Here is a 20,749-nt window from a genome sequence, read left to right as displayed (position 1 = left end):
TTCACCGGAGTTTTGGGAAACCTTTCTGCAGCTCGTGCATGGGGAAGGGGGGAGAGGAGAATGTTTTTATATGCGTGTTCGTGCCTGAGCAGTGATTGACAGGCAGATAGACCCCCCCTGTGGCCCTGATTGGAGAAAATCAACCGGGAGCGATGGAATTTTGACAATCGCACTACAGGCTGTAGGAGGTGCCAGAGGAGCTGGATTTTTTTTTAATATTACATAATTCATGTAGTTCTATGGAACATAGGGTCAGTTTCAGCAAATATGACAGAAAGTTAGTTTTATAAGACTTACTACTGCATCTTTAACTGTTAAAACCTGGGAAAAGTGACCTGAAGTAACGTTGTAAGCACCTACTTCCAACTTTCTCATTGTAACTGTACTATTGTGTCTTGTGCTAGTGCAAAATCACATTTGATCACACAGTTTATTTGTTACTTGCTTGTAATTCCAATATTCTTTGGAGCTATACTGTAATATTGCAGATTACATTGTTATGAAAAATAAATTTATATTTATGTTCTATTTATAATACTGTTCATGTTTAAAGGTGCAGTAGGTAAGCCTTATAAAACTAACTTTCTGTCATATTTGCTGAAACTGACCCTATGTTCCAGTAGGACTACATGAAGCAGGTCATTTAAAATCTGGCTCCACCTACAGTCTGTAGTGCAATTTGCAAAAATCCACCGCTCCCTGTTCAGATGCACCAATCAGGGCCAGGGAGGGTGTCTAACTGCGTGTCAATCACTGCTCATGCACACGCATTCATTCTCCCTTGTGGGGGGAGGGGCTTAGGAGACCGTTTTGGGCTTTAGCAGAATGGGGGGAGGGTATGAGAAGTTGTCGATGTTAAAAATTTTACAGCACCTTTAAAGAGGGTTCCTTGCATGCTTAATTTTAATTGGAGTGTTATTTTCGAGAAGATTAAGATTTGCTAATAGTCTAATCTTATGATAGATTTATTTTCCCTAAAAGGTCCCGAACATAAAGGGACATGATATATTAAGGGGTTACTTTATTAATAAAAAAAAAGTGCAGAATGAAGAACATTTGCATTTCATTTTGACCAGAATACAAAAAGCCTTAAAAGTCGATGTTAGTCATTTTGTTAGCATTATCTGTGTTTTGGATTTACATTTCAAATATTCAGGGAAGATTGTCCCAGAAGTGAAATACATGCAGTAAATGCCACTGTTAACTATACTTAAAAAAAATCCCAATATATCGCCTTACGCACAGTATCAAAATATATTGCAATATATTGAATCGTGACCCATGTATCGTGTATTCTTGCCAGTACACAGCCCTACTGTTGTCAAAAGTGAACGCCTCAGTTTAGGTTAAGGTTCTCGACCACAAATCACGCCACATTCTTTACTGTTCATTGGTATATTTAAATTAATGTGCAGAGGGAACAAACAATGTATAAAGCAATACACAACCTACTTCAAAAACTGTTAATAGAGACGGGTGACATGAATTCAGGGTGGGAGTTCATTTTAAAACATCTTTGTGTCCGTACAACGTTAAAGACTTTTTGTGTTTCTATATAGTGAAACTGTGGAATGGATTGAGTGCATCGCTAAAGCAATGTCCAAACATGACCCAGTTTAAAAAAATATGTTTTTTACAAGGTACAGGGAGGAGGGGGTTCTGTTCTCATAGATGATTTCTTTATTGTTTACGTACATTATTTATTTTCTTTGGTGAATATATATATATATATATATATATATATATATATATATATGTAAATATGTATGTTTTCTTTTTTATGGTGTGTTAAATATACATATGTAGGAAATTGTAACGAATGTGTCAAATATATGATATAAATATGAAGCCATTCATAATGATTATTATACAGAAGGGGCCCAGGATGAGAAAAGGGGGATTAAATAAGCTTCTGCTTCTTCCTATTCCTTTTCGTACATGTTAAATTAATACTTAGTTTAAGTTTTTGTTCTTTTAGTTTTTATTGTATTAATTAATCCAAATAAAGCATTCATTCATTCATTCAAGTTGACTAATATGCCGACTCTTAATGGGGTCTAAATGCTGATTGTATTTCTGTACCAGGCCGGAGATGAAGGAGTACCTGCCCTCACAGGACGGCCTCAGCAAGAATCACGAAGAGATCCACTCCTTCTGTCTGGGCCACATAGCTGCCATGCACACCCTCAGGCCTCAAGACGCCAAAATACAATTCATTGGTGGGTAGTGTCTCTTCTCTTCTCTTCTCTTCTCTTTTCTTTTCTTCTCTTCTCTTCTCTTCTCTTCTCCTGATGATAATTGTATTTGTCTGCATACTCTCTCTTTCAGAGTTTCTGAGCACCCTGCCTCTGTTTGGCTCCAGCACTTTCTTGGCCCAGAAGGTGAGCCAGCGGGGCTGTCCCTCCCCATGCATGGTCAGCATCAGCCAGGAGGGGGTGCGGTTTCTTCACCCAAAAACACAGGTACTTTCAGCAGCCATAGCACTCAAACACTCTCCTACCAATCACTACTTTAATGTCACTGCCTGTGTCTGAGTAAATCGTATGGCGATAAATATGTTATTTTACAATATTAAATATTATTTGTATGGAGTCATACTTGGTCCACGTTTAAATCTGTGTGACTGTGTGACTGGGTACACTCGGTTTGATCAGTTCACTTTTTGACAGCATTGCTATAGACATTGGTGTTGGACATTTTTTCCATATTCATCATATTAAAATGTTACCTTTTTCAAACTGATGTGTTTATTAATTAATTTGTAAAGCAATTAATTATTATAAGGTATACATATTTCTGCAGGAATGTACCTCTTTTAGGATGTCAGTGTCATTTATGTGTTTTGTTATATGTTTCAGTGACATTTTAGTTTGTTCACAATGTACCACCGTACTTTGTTGCACCATTTTTGAATGCTGAATCCAGAACAGGGGTACAATTTTCTTCCAACCTGCTTTCCTTAAAGGTGCAATATGTAATACTGACAGCTAGTGTTTAAAATAGTTACTGCAGTACAAATTCAAAATACTGGAGAGAGTTGTCTCCCCCGCCCCCTCCTCCCCAGACTCGAAGTTCAGTAGCTAACGTTAGATGCTGGCTATATTGTCATAAAAGCCCGTGCTCACGCGGAGCTCTGTACCCAACTGACAGGCACCCTTCCTAGGCTTAGAATTATGGTAGGAACCGCTAAAAACACCACTACCTCGCCGTCCTCTCCAGCCGACCTACTGACACATTTCCTTGACTTAGATTTACAATGGGAACCGCTAAAAAGAACACTAACGTTAGCTACCTTGCCGTCCTCGCCACCCGACTGAACACACTTTATTGGCTTAGAATCACGGCAACAGTCGCTGAACACACTGCAAACTCTCTTCCCGATTTACAACCCCCCTCTCTGGGCTTAAAATAACTCACCGTTGTTGGCTACGGCTGCTGAACAGGCTACACGTTGTAAACAGCCGCGGCCCGCTTGCCTGGTCCTCCGGTAACGTTAGTGGTTAGCAGGGTTAGCATGGCGGAGTTAGCCAGGACCAGTCGGGATCACTTTACTGGCTGTGTCTCAATTGTTTTAGCGAGTAACCAACTTGGATACTCTAGCTATATAATTCAATGTGAGTACACACATGTTGAAATGACATAAAATGCCCGTCCCTAGTAGCTGTGATAAATTAGGCTGTGTGGAAATTAGCCAACTCGGCGTCCTTTTGGGCTCTAAGCGGTCTCCATCTTTCAAATACATCTCTATTTGCCCGGGATTTGTCACATCTCTGGTCACGCAACTGTTTTTTTTTATGTCATGTAGAATCTATCACCGTTGATCCTGTTTGTTTGTTTGCTGCTTTCATGGCTGTCCTATCGTTCCAGCTGTAGCGCGCTGGGTTTACGTGTTTACAGGTATATCTGGCAACCCGGCCTGCCTGTCAAACTGGGCCGTTGATAACAACACACAGACCAAAACATAAACAGAATTTCCGTCATGGAACGGAAATTTCAAAAAGAAGAAAATACTGGCATTAAGCATTGTTGTCAGAAAAGAGAGTGTAGCATGTTTCCTTAATATCTGATGACACATTGGGGTCATTTTTGGATTTGTTACAATAAATATATTACATATTGGACCTTTAACAGATTTGGAATTTATGCCCCTTTATAAGTATTTTTTGTCCTTTTTTATATCCTGTTCATTTAAAAAAAGAAATCCTGGATTTTCAGTAAGAAAAAAATCTTACAGAAACTCCATCTTGTCAGGTTGTCAAAACTTCAATGTGAAGCAGCATCTACTAGTACTAAAAAACATTCCAGCAGCTAAAGTGAAGTGAAGTGTATGACACGGATGCCTGATTAATGTTTCTTAGATAGATAGATAGATAGATAGATAGATAGATAGATAGATAGATAGATAGATGATTAGATTAGATTAGATAGATAGATAGATAGATAGATAGATAGATAGATAGATAGATAGATAGATAGACTTTATTAATCCCAAAACTGGGAAATGACTCTGTTACAAGCAGCATGGACATACACACATACTCACTCACATCCATACAGCAAATACAAGAAATATACTAGAAATAATAAATAAGATAAAATAAAATAAGATAGCAAAGATAAAAATGCCAGAACTACTGAAAAAAATATACTTAGAGGGATAAAAATTATGTACATGTATATACACATGTAGAATAGATTTTTCTAGCTACAAACATAGTATATATGACAAAGGGAAATATGTATAATATTAAATATGAAATAACCAATGTGCAAGTAGCATAATAGTGCAAGTCTTTGTTCCGCAGGAGCAAGTGTTTCTGATTCATCTGGTGGATGTGCAGTCCATGCGCACCGTCCGTCCCAAGAAACAAAGCAAAGTGCCAGCTGTGGACATCAACTATGGCAATCCAAGCCGACCCAAAACAGTCACGCTTCATCTCAAACAGGTAGCAACTTAAAGTTGTGTCTACATATTTACATTGTGTTGTACTGTCTATGCTGTTTTTTTTGTTTTCTTTACAATCTGGGTCTGATTTTTGAAGGAGAATACCAATGTCATTTAAAAGTGCCCAGTTAGAATCTGTCCGGTTCAACTCTGAGAATTTCTCTCCTTGCACAGCGCTGTGAAGGAATAATCTCTGAGATTACGTTATGTTCTGCCTCTGTTTAATTCAATTCAATTTTATTTATAGTATCAAATCATAACAAGAGTTATCTCAGGACACTTTACAGATAGAGTAGGTCTAGACCACACTGTATAATTTACAGTATAAGTATTTACAATTCCAGTAATTCCCCCAAGAGCAAGCATTTAGTGCGACAGTGGCGAGGAAAAACTTCCTTTTAGGAAGAAACCTGGGACAGACCCAGGCTCTTGGTAGGCGGAGTCTGACGGTGCCGGTTGGGGGTGTGATGAACAGTGGCAATAATAGTTACAATACAGATACTGGAAAAATAACATAATAACCGGAAATAATAGTTGTAGTAGTTCCTGGCATTGCAGGGCGTTACAAGACGTAGAAGGATGTTGCAGGGCGTAGCAGGGCACTGCAGAGCTTAGCGTGGTATAACAGGGCTTAACAGGGCGCGCAGCAGGACCACCGGGACAGCTGCAACCAGGATTTAGGGGCCACCCTATTCCAAGAAAACATGCTGGGCAAAAGAAACACATAAGCACTTAGAAGTGGTGAATGTAGGCTACAGCTCACAGTAACTTAATACTATAAAGTGTTGGCAAATTGCTTTTTATTGAGTTTCCTCTTAGCGAAATAATAGACATTGAAAAGCGATGTTCCTTTGCTATCCGCTCGTGCTCCAGGAAAGTGTTGTAAAGCGTTGTGCATGTGGCGTCTGCGTGTGACGAGCAGGTCCCCTTCCCACAAACCACGCCCCCAAACACGGACACACACGCATACGTACAGATCCGTCTCGCTTTATTACATAGATACAACCACCACATATCGAACCCTCACGTTACACTACTTTATACTTCTACTCCACTACATCTCAGAGTCTCTTTGCTCTACTCCACTTTATCTGACAGCTCTTGTTACTTTGCAGATTTATAATATTAATACAAAATATAATCAGGGGGGGAAGCTGCTAAAGCGGTATTGGGATTGTAATTGTTTCTGCAGCTTTGTTTTTCTTTTGTAAAACACACTTCCCTTTTTACAAGAAAACATTCACAAATATGGTTTAACAAAATATACATACAGTACAGCTATAATGTGGTTACATATCTCTTAGCCCTTCACGTCAATTGACATGCTTCTGGCAGAATGTAGGTTGGCTCTTTGCTCTGTCTTCAGACAGTACAAATGTAAACACACATTTTGAGGCGTATGTCCACCAGAAATAAACATTATGAAAATATAATAATGTCCATGGCGGGAATGTCCCTTTCAACTATATACACTGCATATATAAACTTTTCACCTTACAAACTAACCTTAACTGTATATGTTTGATCATGTATAGCCAATAAAACATGACATATTTCCTTTTTTGGTGTACTATAAGTGCTTTATTCTCATTTCATGATCATTCTGTCCCCTTTCTTAAATGTGCAATTTCAGTTTGTGGCAAAAGGTAATTTTACTACGTCAATCATTTTCTATTTACTGGGTTTTAAAACAGAATTTTGAATTTATAATTATTTTTTACAAATGTTGGACCCCAAACAATGTGAAAGGAAGGAAATGTCATCAAAACGCCAAGGTTAGGTTATTACGGTTAGATACTGGGAATTCTGGTATATGGTAAAATCATTTGTCAAACATAATCTGTTAATAATCCTGGAGATGTATGAAGTCATATCTGATGTAATCTGTTGATATATTTTTCAGGCTAAGGAGTTGTGCCACATCCTGGCTCTGATAATGGAAGAGTTGATCCGACCATCAGTCACCAGCTCCATTTCAAATCACCAGTAGAGAGAGAGAGAGAGAGAGAGAGAGAGAGAGAGAGAGAGAGAGAGAGAGAGAGAGACACATACACACAGACAGACAGACACACACACACATACCTACACATACATACACACACAGACGTACAGACGTACACACACACGCAGTATTGAGAGCTTTTGTTAATCACTGGCTTCTGTAACTGACTTTTGTGTTTACCCTTTTTGTTAATTTATCTTTATATCTTCTTTTTGTGTAACTTCATAAACAGTGTGTCATTGATGAAATAGACTGGATAAAAACCTGAATATGAACCCTAAATGCTGATTTTCTCTCAAGCGTAATATCAGAGGAAAGTAGCTGAACTCTACTACTCTGATTAAAGAGTGAATGAATGCAGGAGGGATTACAGTCATTTACCGATTATTGTATCAATAAACCAATGCCTTAAAATGATTCCTTATGCGCATTCAAATTCTATGACATAATTCTTGAAATGTTGAGTTTGTTAATCATTATTGGAAGATAATGTTGTAATGATGTCATGTAATATGTGAATACTTTATAAGCATTAAAAAAATATGTTGATTAATTTAGTCTCATGAGTGTATGAGTTTAAGTATGGACAGTTGGAGGGACAATGTTACTGTAAATAGGCATACCCTTATTTTTAGACTTGATCTATGTATGTTTATGTATGTTTTTGCATTCACAGATGTAAGTATTCATTTACAGATTTGTCTTCACATGTACAAATCTCAATACATTTGTAAATCTATATACAGATTTAGAGATTCTTTTACACATTTACGAATCTTATTACGCACACGGATCGAGATACAGTGACACAACTCCCCACACACATTTGCAAATAGTTCTGCTACAATAATGGCTCCATAGACATGCATCTGACTTCACACAGCTCCTTCTAGAGACAGAAAAGGCTTTATACACCTTTTTGTACATACTGCAATGTGTTCCACTACTGGAAACACTCTTTGATGTGTAAAATCAGTGAAGGTTTCTGTCAAAGGCCTTCTTCAACAGGAAGTGAATGAGCAAAGTAAAATAAAGACACTTGACAGGTTTCTATCCAAATTTAATTTTCAGAAAATTGACAAAACAAAATTTAAATTAATGTGCATTCCCATCAACTACCATTATGTGAATATTAGGAGTGGAGTGCATCAAGATAAAATGTTGGTGGCACTAATTCTCCAGTCGGGTGTCATTAAACCTAGTCTGTATCCTCACTTTTAATATTTCATTTTCAAGAACACAGGGTGGACTTCAAGTTGATTCTATCCAGGCCCCATTGTTCACTGGATCCCACAAACAGGACTCGTATTAAAGCCCCATTAGGAGGAACGGTTATCTTTGGAAAGTGGAAAGTTGGAAAGCAGCTCCAGCCAGGGCTGACAGGTATTGATTAACCGAGTGAAATTACGCTGTGGAAGTACTCAGGCAACCTGACCTCAGATTCTGTTGACGCAGGAGTGACTGCAGGGACGCAGCCTGAAGGTTACAGGAGACAAACTGCCTGTGTGTGTATGCAGAGTCAAGACTATCAAAATGAAATGCAAGACTACTAGACTAAGTTGTAACCAGTGGTTTTATGAGTCATTTACTAATGGGTCACATGGTTATACCTTAAAACTGTATAACCATGTGTGACTATTTATTAGCAAGTCGTTATTAAGGGCAAGGGGTCCACATTTTTAATAAACAATCTGGATCACAGGTTTCTAACTTGTACTAAACTAACAGAAAAAGATAGTACATTGTTAATATAAGGTTCTTACCACCATAGGCATAATTAACAGGGGGGATGGGGGGGTTACAACATTAAAACTGGCCAGTGCAACGCCCTCAAATATCTAATAATACTGTATATACAGTACTTTATATATAAAGTATATATAAATTATATATCTCAATCATCAGTAACAAGTTGGCAGACTTGTACAAGCAATTCCAAGGCCTGCATCCATACAGTGCAGTACTGTTAATACTGTAAATAGTCTGAAAAGGTGGTACATGGGACCATAGAAACAGTGTCTGATAAACAGTAATACATCACAAGAAGGATGATGAAATATTACATCCATAGATCATGTAGTCTAATTGGTTCATGCTCCACGCTAATTGGTGACAATGAATCTCATTATCTGGAAACTTTCATGATCTAAACATGGAATATTGTTTTGTCTGTTTCCATACAACTATGCATTAAGAGTAATGCAGCAGTTATTTATCATTTTGAGCAGTTGTATCAATTGATAGTTAACTGATTGTAATGAAATGAATAGACGATCATCTGAAATGTGTGAATTGCCTTTTGAAATAGTAGTACTCTGATGTTAAGTTGTGTCATATTGAACAGGTGATTTTTGTTAAATGAACAAATGATCTTAGGTTTATGTGTATTGTATCCAAGCAATTGAAAAATGTGTCAGAGTTTTGAAAAATGTGCATTTTGATCATTGGTTGTGAGTTTTGTGTCTAGACTTATGAAAAATGACGTCAAGGTTCTGAAATTAGTGCCAAAGTGATTGTAGAAAACGGTTTGCTCAAAAATGGAAATCTCCCCCAACGTTGAACCCAAAGTTACGCCCTTGTTTACAACTGTCATTCAAGTTTGTAGTTGTAAATGGGGGTGTATTAGATGTCAAGTGTGTGTAGGTGTGAGTGTGTATGGTACGTTAGTGTAAAGGAGCAGTAGGGGCAGTGTTAAAAAAAAAAACAGATCTAAATGGTTGGGGGTGGGGAGGTGGGGGTGCAATACATGTACACACATATTATGGTAATGAAAGAGATAGAAAAACACACTTAAACACAAAAACAGAACAAAGAGAGGGGGACCTACACCCAGTGTTGCCGTGTTCGGCTCATGGAATTAGCAAGTGTTAGGTTGTAAAAAGTTAAAACCATGCTTATGTTTTATGTTTTAAATAATAAATTGTATGCTGCAGTCAGGTTATGAAAATAGGAATGGAATCTAGAATGACTAGCCTACTAAGGTAAAAACAGCTGGTTATTTCTCTCCCCCTCTCTTCCTGTTTCTTGCAGATAGATTAGGTTAAAACCAACTATAACATATGAAGAGGAACGTCTCTTTGAGTCTCCAACCTCCTGGTGCCAAGTCTGGGTTAGAACAAAGGAAATGCAAACTCTGTAAACTTGAATATAATCAGCACTACCAAGATAAATGACCTTTTGTCTGTGACCTGGAGTAGACCTGAAGTCAGAGGTGTGTCCTTAACCTGAGGGACATATAATTCGGATCCTGAGAGAGATTCGGGACTTCAGCTGTGACCCCGCAAGGGGAAGCTGCTGGAGTCCGCTGTTTACAGTGTATATGTTTTGTCCTGTCGTTTTCATGCAGTTTCATTAAACCTTTTGCTTAACTTTCAATTCGACCCCAGCCTCTCCTCCTTCCTCCAGAAATCAGAACGAACACGTCTTTTAGATATTTCTTAACACAGGGTAGCTAACTAGTCAGCTGCTAAATGAGTAAAATTGAATTTGTCAGTGCTTCATACACACACTCTTGTCACAGCGTAGGAAAGCACATTCCTATCGCCAGATCATGAGTAAAAACTTAACTCGGTTCATTTTCTGTAACCAGCGTAGCATGAAAGCATGGAGCAATTAGCAAGCTAAGCTAGCTAGCTAAAAATGATGCACCCATAATTCCGCATGGCATCCAATCAAAAATCTCCTTGGTGTGGAGTACGACTCAAACTCAGGTGATAGTGACTCGAGTCGGACTAGACTCAGACAGATCTTTGGTGACCCGGACTTGGACTCGAACACTGGGGACTCGAGACTTGACTCAGACTCGACAGTTGGTGACTCGACTAACCCATAGGACTAACCGGGGATTTCCACTGGATGCGTAACGGCTGCGGACCGGCTCCGCTGCGTGCCGGCTGCGTGCTCCGCCGTCCGTCAATACCCACCGGGTCCGGATTTGTTGCGGAACTGCTGCGGCCGTGACTGGCAGCTGTAGTCACGAGGACCCAACGAGATCTCACGAATTCAGGTAGAATAGAACCACAAAACCAACAACAGTTTGTTTCCATTCAGAGGAGGGAAACGACTCTGTGCTGTGTTTTCAAGGTGTAGTGCAGGGAAATATGATCCGCCGTGAGCACGGTGTATTTTATTTTGAAAATTAACCGGATATTTATTTTGTTTCTGTGCTCCACTTCCTGTCCCGCACTATCTGCCGTGTGCTGAATTGCTGCGGACCTCTCAGTCGTCCGTCAAAAATAGAAGCTCTGCTTATCTGCTCCGGAGGGCTGCGGACTGACGGAACTGGGACGGAGTAGGGACGCAATGGAAACCTAATGACTCCGTCGACGTTCCGGAGACGTTCCGCAGACGTTCCGCATCCAGTGGAAATTGCCGGTAACACTGTGTGCCAGTCAGCACTACAGTGGCAGCCGTTATTTGCCCCATCCTGCACCATATCTCCTTTCTGTCTAGTTTTCTGGTCTACTGTGAGCTCTCTGTGGAGCTGTGCCAGGCTGACAATATCTGTCAGCGGTCCCAGTCAAACACAGAGACAGATGTTGTTTTCATTTGATTTACTTCGGATCTATTCGCATACATTTTTGTTCAAGAGTATAAAGCTTATTAAAAACTGAATTCTGCCAGTCTAGCATACATTAACTTGTGCAGTATTATCACGCATAAGCAGTGATCGAAGAAGTGTTCAGACTATTTAAATACAAATAGCATTATAACAATGTAAATGTACCCCATTACATATAAAACTCCTGAAATCAAGATTTTACTTCAGTAAAAGTACAAGCGTGTCATCAGACACATGTATTTTTCATGTTCTGTTCATACTTCCCATACATTTCTTTTAACAGTCTATGATATCTCCACTACTGCAGTTTTTCCTAGTGCTGCCTTTGCTTTAAATGGGACAATGCATACAAGTTGAACAGGACATACAGTGCAGTTCACTCAGAGAAGCAATCAAAGTAAGTTCTTTTATTTACTAGCATTCAGTTGTTTAAGATTTATTCATACTGAACATCATGCCATATCGTGGTTTCTGTATATGTATAACGATGCAATATTCTGTAACGTTATGTTGGTCAAAATGTAACGTTAATATGAACAAGCTGGTGAGTAGCCTAACAGGCTAAACCTTAGCCTGTAAAAAAGGAATACAGTCATAGGTTAAAACGTAGCGGCTACTTAATGATGTAAGACAGCTAACAAAACATTTGTAATAGTTGTAGTTATAGCTATTACATTATTTTTATTATATTATTATTATATTACTCTCCAATGACGGAGGGTCATGAATTGGTAGCTAGCTGCAGTAAATATGTGAGATTTCCTACTCAAAATAGAACCATAAACAATCTTACAAAATATAGCTTCGCCCACTCTAGTCTCCGCTAATCAGAGGACAGAGTACTCTAGCACTGTCCAATTACAAAACACTTCTTCCAGGCAGAGCGCTCCCCAACATGGCTGCTGTTGCTGCTGTACAGTAAAGGCACAGAAGTGTATTTGTCTTCGAAAGAAAAACATAATTTTCAAAAAGGATATCAATAACGACCTAAAAATTACGAGGTGAGTTTGCAGACTAATTAGTACTTTAAATTGACAAGCTGTGTTGTTCTAGTGAATATTGCAACAGTGTTAGCTAGTCCAGTTTGGTCGAAGCCTCCACTCTGTTAGCATAGCTATGCCTTTGACATCTATGGAAGAGGACGTTAGCAGCAATGCCAGCCATTGCTTCTCTTGTTATTTCCTCAGTCGGTCACAAAAAAACAACGTAATTAGTGGGCAGTAGTTTGAGCAATTGAAATTGTGTTGTTTTTGTTCTAATGCTTGAACATTATTTGCACTTGGATGCGACATTTCCACATGTAACACCTGCCTGATATCAGCTAGCTAACGTTATTCATTTAAAGTTGACGTCTTTAAGGCAATTTCTACTCTTTATTTCAGCACTGTGACTTTTATTTTATTTCCAAGCGGCCTGTAGGGAGGAAAACAAAGCAATTTAAAATCGTTGAGCTCGGCTGACACGGATTAGCTTGCTAAATTTAGCTAGTAGTAGACCTATTCGCGACTTTTTCTCACCCACGCAGTAAGGTTTATTTGGGGGACAGTTGTAAACATGGCTAACGTTAGTACCAAAGTACCGTAACGTTAGCTAGTTGTCTGAACTGGAGACGCCTGCTGTGGTGCTGTGGTAAAGACGATAATAAGCATCAAAACAACACGAACTACTGCCATTTCTTGTCAAACGGTGAGCATGTCACTAAAGTTTACTTTTAAAAACGTGGTTGCACCTTTTCTCTGATGACATTTTGACAGGTGATAGATGAGAAGCACCTTAAATTCCATTTATCTGATTTAGTTTGAGGCTCCTGGTAATGTTCACGCTAGTTCACTGTCCCACTGTCATGTCTTACTGGGACCCTTGAATCCTGTTGACTGTGCTTGCATTACCTACACTTCTGACCCTTCAGTAGGACTGTTTCGGTGTTTAATGTTACTCGAACAGTCTTACTTAGTCAGTACATTCTCGCCTCTCACCTTTCAGTCAGTCTGGCTGTTTTTCTCTTCTGTTTGGCTGAGCACTGTCACCTCTTTGCCAATGGAGACTGCTGACTCTCGAGTTCAGTGGGTTTTTGTGCCAGACGAAGCTGCTTATGTGGTCAGAGTGAGAGCAATTGGTCTGCTTTTCAATAGAGCTATTATGCTAACATCTGTGGTCTCTCGCTGTAGCCCCGACACCATGCAACATGACAGCATTGAAGTTAACTAAGCAGCTTAAATTAATGTGGAAATAGTAAAGCCTGCCAGCCGTGATGGTATTTCACAACCAATGTCTTAATATTGCAATGTAGACCAGGTTCAATGTAGATCTAGGGTTTCCCCCAGTGTATTGCAAGCCTGGTGGCCCACTGGGCCTACATTATCCCCAAACAGGCCTAAGCCACTGGGAATAAAAAAAAGAAAGAAATTATTTTTAAGACGTTTTTAAAACTGTTGGAAACTTATAGATAGTCATATTCCTTTTGAAGTCTGTCTTATAGTTTTTTTAAATTCTCAATTTCACGATTTCATCAATGATTCTGTTATCACTGAAACTATTGGGCTCTACAATGATGCTGCCACCAGGCTGCGACTGTTGAGAGAAAAAAAGACACCTACCGCCAGGCTATACAATTTTTCTGGGAGAAACCCTGAGGTCAATGTAGGTAGCATTCCAATTACAGTACTTGTACCAGACCTGTTGTGATTTGTCATTTTTCCACAGGCCTCTACATGAATGTTATGAAGAGGATCCCTGTGCAGCACCTGAGCAACAATTAACCCTCCAAACAAAACCCCCACAGTTCCCTGCTTCTCTGGTCCCTGCAGGTGTGGGCGGGCCTCCTGTCACACTGGCAGAGGAGGTGGGGCAGGAGGTGTTGCCAGGTGGAGGACCAAGGCTGCACCCTTCTGCCTTCTCCATTTTCCTCCGTCCGAATCTGAATTACTTCATCTGCAGCTTCTACAGGCAGCGGGCCGAGAGGGATCCGGCCGAGAGCCTCCAGTGTGCGGTGTCCAGATTTAGACACTGCAGAGCGGCACTGACTGGGCTCCGGCAGGTGGTTTTGGCTGGTTGAGGAGCAGAGCATGTTGAGTGGTTGCGGTTGCCATGGAACAGCAGGATAAGAAGCAGGTGAGTTCGGCACCTGTATATACTATCCAACTGTCCCTGAGGTGGAGAGTTGTTTACTGAATGGATAGGGCCACCGAGAGACTGCCCTGAACAGAGTGTTTAGCTATGTCTCCTAGCATCAGTTTTTTGTGGTTCTCTCCAGGGAACAACACGCATAAATTGAATTGCTCTTAAAAGAGCAGATGTGTTTGCAGAAATATTGCTTAAAGGCCCCTATACACTGCGATTTGGGGCTGTCTCAAACCAGCAGTGGCAATTATGAGAGTAGAGCTGCAGCAATAAGTCAGTCGATCGAGGGGCGACCTCTAGCTCACCCAGTTAAGTGTGCGTCCCCATGTAGGCTGAGTCCTTTGCAGCGGCCCGGGTTCGAATCCGACCTGTGGCCTTTTGCTGCATGTCATCCCCTCTCTTTCTCTCCCCCCTTTCCTGTCTATCCACTGTCACTATCTAATAAAGTGAAAAGCCCCCCAAAATAACCAATTGAACAAAAGAGAAAACTAATTGGCGACTATTCTGATAATCAATCAACTGTTTCAGTAATTTTTCAACATCCACTGATTTCAGCTTTTTTTATTGTCATATGTGACATTAAATTGAATACTATAAGGTTTTGGACTGTTATTATGACAAAACAAGTTTGTTGAAGACATTGCTTTGGGCTCCTAAAAAATGTTGAATGCCATTTTAAAAATATTTTTTAACATTTCATAAGGTTAGCGATTCATTTAGGATGACATAATGAAAATAATGGTTAGTTGCAGCCTTGAGATAAATATGGTAAAGTCTTTAGTTGTCAATCTAAATAGGTGGTCCTAGATTACACTGTGAGACGCATTGACTAAGAAACATTTTAGAGTTGCTTTCAAGAGAGGTTTTGAACAAGCTAGTTCGTAAGAATGTCTGAAGGCAAAAATGTTTATAGCTGTCCTAAATACCCACACTCAAAAGCAGGGCATAAAGTCTGCTGATAAAGACGCACGCTTTTTGACAATCTCTTTTCGAAGGCATTCATGGTGTTGTCAGACACAGCCCCCTTGTTTCTACCATCAGAAAGAAGTTTTCAGATGCTGCAAGATGATCCAAAAAGCCCTTATTTCTGTAATGTAGTGATGGGCTGTATGACCAAAAACTTTTATCATGGTATATTTTAAGATTCTGGCGGTTTTACGGTATATCCCTATGGATAGTTGGAGTTTATAAGAATTACTTAAAATAACGATAGTAATAATACAAATGTATTTACACTATAAAAACCCTTGTAAAAAAAGTCTATATACAGATGAGTAAGTTGGGATGAAATTAATTGATTAAGTTAAACAGAAATGTAGAATAGACATTTCACTGAGCAGTAGGAATGAAAACATGGCTGCCACTGACCTATTGCTCAAGAGAGAGACACACACACACACATTCCACACTAATATTTTTAAAATCCAGTTGGTGAAAGACGAATGATGCCAATTAACTGCATTGCGATTGTTTGAGAGTTGCTTTTGGTGTAGGCAAGTTCAGCAAATTGTCTCTTTCTTCAAATCACTGCCTTTCTTGGCAAACTGAAATTTATAAGGCAATTATAAACGATATGGCTATATCTGTTATAGCTAATTATTAATGAGAGAGAGAGAGAGATATTCTTCTTCTTAATGGTGTTGGATGTAGCGCTCCTGTAGCAGGTTTTGTGCCCATGTGATTTCAGTTTCCATTTGGATGACTCGCACAAACCGCGTTGGCAGTCTGAGTGCTTAGGAGCCAGTCAAGCAGCGCAGCAGAGAGGAAAGATGGAGAGGCCTAGGACTGGGTACCGAATTCGATACTTTTTAGGCACCGACCGAATTGCCACCGTAGTATCGAAAAATGCCAATGCCTCATTTAATACCCAATTTCAATAACTAACGAGAAAATCTCAACAGCGTCAATAAACACGCAGCATGCTTCTACCAAGATCGAATAATGCTTGTGATTGGCTGTCTAACTTTACACGTTGTTGAGACACGCAGGAAAAACTTACGTTACGCACAGAGTAGGAGGACGTAGTAGGAGCTGGAAAAAAGGTTTGTGCCGTAACGTGTAATAAAGAGAAAAAATAAATAATCATTTGTGAGAAAATGTTATTTCTTTTTGTTAAAATGGATTTTATGAAATTAGTATCGTTCAGGAACTGGTATCGAAGTCACGGTATTGGTATCGGTACCGGTATCAAAATTCTTTGAACGATACCCAGCCCTACATAGGCCAATACAGACGTGCATCATAAGCACACTGGGAATAAGATGCCTGAATATTATATATAATATTCATATCAGTTTTTAGATTGTTAATGCCAATTCGGTAGACATCGCCCAACCCTACTATGCATCTCTACATCACTGCTGCCATGCTAAGCTCGTAGTAGTGGAAAATAGCATAAACAGGGTTGTGCAGGCCAGGTTGGCATTGTTCCTCGTATCAAAAGAGCCCCCACCCCACAATGTCTGGCCCCCCTCCCCCTTCTCTCTGTAGTCAGGGTTTTGTTGCATAGTTTCCCAGCCAGCTGCTGAACTGAGTTGAACTGAATGAGGCTCAGTCCCTGCCAGAGAGCCACCCACACTTGGTGCTTTTGAATTAAAGTCCAGCTGGCGGGGCTCTGTTGTCTGCAGCCCAGTGACGAGGGAAATTTGGGGTGAGGTTTTGCAGCATCTCCAGCTCCCTCCTGACAGTAGACATGAGCAAGCTCCAGTTAGGACTTTATTCACGTCTTGAGAAGTAATTTCTGGAATGTAATGATTTACGCCACGTAGCGCGGCTGTCGTTGGATATTGCCCTTGTAGCCCAGCAGCAGTAATAGAGATTTCAGTGAAGCAGAGCAGAGCTGTCATGGTGCTGAAGATGGGAGAAGGGATCTTCCTGAGGAAGAAGAGCCTTGTAAGTTGTCGTGCTTGTTTCTGTCTGTCTGTAGCTGAACACATTCTCCCCTGATTGAAGACAAATGTAACGAGACTGTTAGTTGCCTCTTTGAGTGAATGGCTTTACTGTACTGTACTGTAGTTACGGTATTTTCAGTTTATGTTTGCATGTTGGCATAATGCTCTTGATTTGTTGGTGAGCACCCAAGGTTAATCATGATCCTTCCCAGGATATGGGCACGCTCTGATTTACTAAGGCTGTTAAGGCTCCTTGTGGCTCTGCGTCTGTCTGGAGGATTTTTGTTAAGGCTTCGTTATTGTGGGGAAATGGGAGGATATTTATAGCCTGACTGTGTGGGATGTAGAGCTTGAAAGCTGAACCCTGTGTGTATATGTGTGTGAGTTTTCATATTTGTGTACGTCTTTCTGTTTGCGTATGTGCAGGCCTTTGCAGAAACACACATCCTCACAGTGACATGGTCAGTGGGAAAGCATCCTTTCCCACTGACATTAGATAAGGCTCTGTTTCCCTTTCTCTATTATCAGCATGCTTTTTTACGCAGTTTAAAGTATTTTGAAGGTAATGCCATAAGTGTTGAAAAAAAATCGGCAGTTGTCAGAAAATTAATAGACAGCAATTTTTAAACCTATGGTGGGATTTAAACCTATCTCGGGCAAGCTTGATTAGGCATGTCAATAATGCGGAAATCAATTGCTGTCTAATATTGGGAACGATTTTGACACAGCTCAGTGTTTCCCACAGATTAGAAAGCAATTTGTGGCAAGGGGGGGGGGGTTGCCACGTGTCAGACCTGGGGGTGGGGAAAACTTATTTTCCTAACAATCAAGTATCAAAAACTGAGGAGGACACGCTGTTGGATGCTGTCCTCCTCTCTTACTCTTTCTTCAGTGTTTAACAAATCTATCTTTATCTCTCCCTGACCCCGTCTTTGTGCATGAGCAGCACTGGTTGAAGCCTGAAAATATTGTAAACAAATTAATAACATAACTAATTCCAGTGGTCGGACTGTAGAGCTCTGTTTCAGACTGATACCTCCGGTTCAGGCTGCTACTCATCCTCAACACGGGCCTTTTTCAGTTGTGTAAAATACTTCAGTGTGATAGTAAAACAATGACATAACATTATTTATGATACGTTTATTTGATTCACAGCTGCTACATGTAGTGTTTTGACCTTGACAACCCAACTGCATTTTACCGCAAACTTGCGACTAGTTAACTTTCTAAAGCGGGCGCAATTACTTGTTTGCTAAGAGTCGGGACTCTAACATTAACACACTGACAACATTGTATTCAGAGTGATTGTGTAAAGGTGTTCACGAGATACCAACCTTTCATGAACTTGTGAATTTCGCCAGCCGTCTTCTCTCGTTTTCATGGAGACAGACACTGTGCGTGTGTGTGTGTGTGTGATGGAGGAGAGCAGGGAAAGGAAATGCAGCTGAACGAATACGCTACGTGTTTTGAATAGCGTTAAAAATAATAATTTTATAACAAAGCGCAATATGTGGCGGCCGGTGTTGATTGTATGGCGCACCGCCACAAATAAGTCTGTGTGGGAAACACTGCAGCTACGGAAAAGCCACCTGAAACCTCCAGCGCAGAGCTAAATGTCACTTCAGAGAGTGAAAATACACTGTCATCTTAGCTACCAGCCACTGCCAGTTACAAGCTAACAAACCCCATGAACAAACTAGAGAATGCAATTTCTGAAGGTATTGCGGTGTGAATGCTGAATGCTGAAAAAGCTTGATGCTACACTGAATTGCTCTCTTGAATGTGTAAGAAGCAGCTGAAGAATCTCAATCAGCTGTGTTGAACTGAGAGAACATGCCTGATTTACTGCCGACAAAACCAGTGTATCTGTAGGTTAAACTATAAAAATGGGTTGAATTCAGTTCGCTCAAAAAAAGCAAATATAGCTCAAAGATATCAGTTTTAGAATGGATTGTTGGCTGTAGGCAGTGATGGTAGTTATGAGATGAGTCGGTACGTGATACACCTACAGTGCTGCTCGTAAGTATTCATACCCATGCTAAAGTTGACTAAAAAGAGGAATAAAAAAAATCATCCTTTGGAAATTGATTTTAATGCCTTAATTAAAAAAATAAGGAAAAATCCGACCTTTTAAGGACACCAATTTTTTTTGTTAATGAATTATGTATTGTAAATAAATAAATGTTCTTCCTTAAAATCCAGGGGCCATAATTATACATACCCTTATGTTAAATTCCCATAGAAGAAGGTGGATTTTTTATTTTTAAAGGCCAGTTATTTCATGGATCCAGGATACTATGCATCCTGATAAAGTTCCATTGACCTTTGGAATTAAAATAGCCCCACATCATCACAAACCCTTCACCATATCTCACGATTGGCATGGTTTTATTTCAGTTAGCCTAATAGCTAATATATCAATTCAAATCAAACCAGCTATTAGGCTAACTGAAATAAAACCATGCCAATCGTGAGAATTTAAAAGGTTGGATTTTTCCTCATTTTTTTAATTAAGGCATTAAGATCAATTTCCAAAAGATGATTTTTTTAATTCCTCTTTTTAGTCAACTTTAGCATGGGTATGAATACTTATGAGCAGCACTGTACATGTCACAGCATTGTGCTGCAGGATGCTGTTTAATTACTTTTCAGTCCTGTAGCAAACAACATCACTGTAGCCATCCATCCATCCATCCACTGTAGCGTTAAATTTAAAGCCCAGTTCGCACTAAAGATGTGCGACGAGACGGGGAAAAGTTTCAGCGGTCTGAACCGGCCCGTCTCAGCTCCACTCAAACCAGCTGATGGTGACGCTACGACTCAGCTGGTCGAGTCTCAGAGGCTGCTTTTAGAACGTAAGGGACGTCGCCTGTTTCAACAACCAATAGAGAAGTCAGCTGTAAACTCTAGAAATAAAATGATCCATAATCCATTTTATTTTAATGCTACAAACAGCTGGTCGAAATGGCAGAGTTTCAGACAGAGCCTCAACGACCGGCCAAAAGCACGGTAACGTTTTATGGTCAAGCGAGACTGACCAGAGGGAGCGCCCAGCGACGTTAGAACAAAGCAGTGAATCAGAGAAATAAAACGTGTTTTTGCTGATTCATCAGTAGCAATGCAACTGTAGCAAGCATCTCACTGTCACTAACGTTATCCACATTCGTATTTAGATGAAACAAATGATACATCCAGCTACAAAGAAGCCTAAAAGTTGGAGGTTAGAACAG

At 39.9% G+C, this 20,749-nt stretch overlaps 2 protein-coding genes across 5 annotated transcripts in view; both read left to right on the top strand.

Moving 5' to 3' along the window:
* The window catches only part of myo15b (myosin XVB), a 100,704-nt gene extending 93,702 nt beyond the window's left edge, over positions 1-7,002 (top strand). Inside the window, exons 63-66 of the mRNA XM_028567064.1 lie at positions 2,086-2,219; positions 2,329-2,462; positions 4,806-4,946; positions 6,849-7,002. Of these exons, the coding sequence (XP_028422865.1) occupies positions 2,086-2,219; positions 2,329-2,462; positions 4,806-4,946; positions 6,849-6,935 (496 nt within the window). The 3' untranslated portion in view covers positions 6,936-7,002. The remainder of the gene's footprint in view (positions 1-2,085; positions 2,220-2,328; positions 2,463-4,805; positions 4,947-6,848) is intronic.
* Positions 7,003-11,270: 4,268 nt separating this feature from the next.
* The window catches only part of tmem94 (transmembrane protein 94), a 56,063-nt gene continuing 46,584 nt past the window's right edge, over positions 11,271-20,749 (top strand). For 2 of the 4 annotated variants that reach the window (XM_028567565.1, XM_028567561.1), the window contains exons 1-2: positions 12,357-12,509; positions 14,212-14,619. In XM_028567565.1, coding sequence (XP_028423366.1) covers positions 14,596-14,619 — 24 coding nt within the window. In that variant the 5' untranslated portion in view covers positions 12,357-12,509; positions 14,212-14,595. Of the gene's footprint in view, positions 11,906-12,356; positions 12,510-12,604; positions 13,195-14,211; positions 14,620-20,749 lie in introns of those variants that run through there. The other 2 variants (XM_028567563.1, XM_028567564.1) reach the window with 2 other exon arrangements.

The sequence above is a fragment of the Perca flavescens genome, chromosome 21 (genome assembly GCF_004354835.1).
Source record: "Perca flavescens isolate YP-PL-M2 chromosome 21, PFLA_1.0, whole genome shotgun sequence".
Lineage (NCBI taxonomy): Eukaryota > Metazoa > Chordata > Actinopteri > Perciformes > Percidae > Perca > Perca flavescens.
The sequence above is the reverse complement of the archived record's forward strand: the minus strand, read 5'-3'. Positions and strand labels throughout refer to the sequence as shown.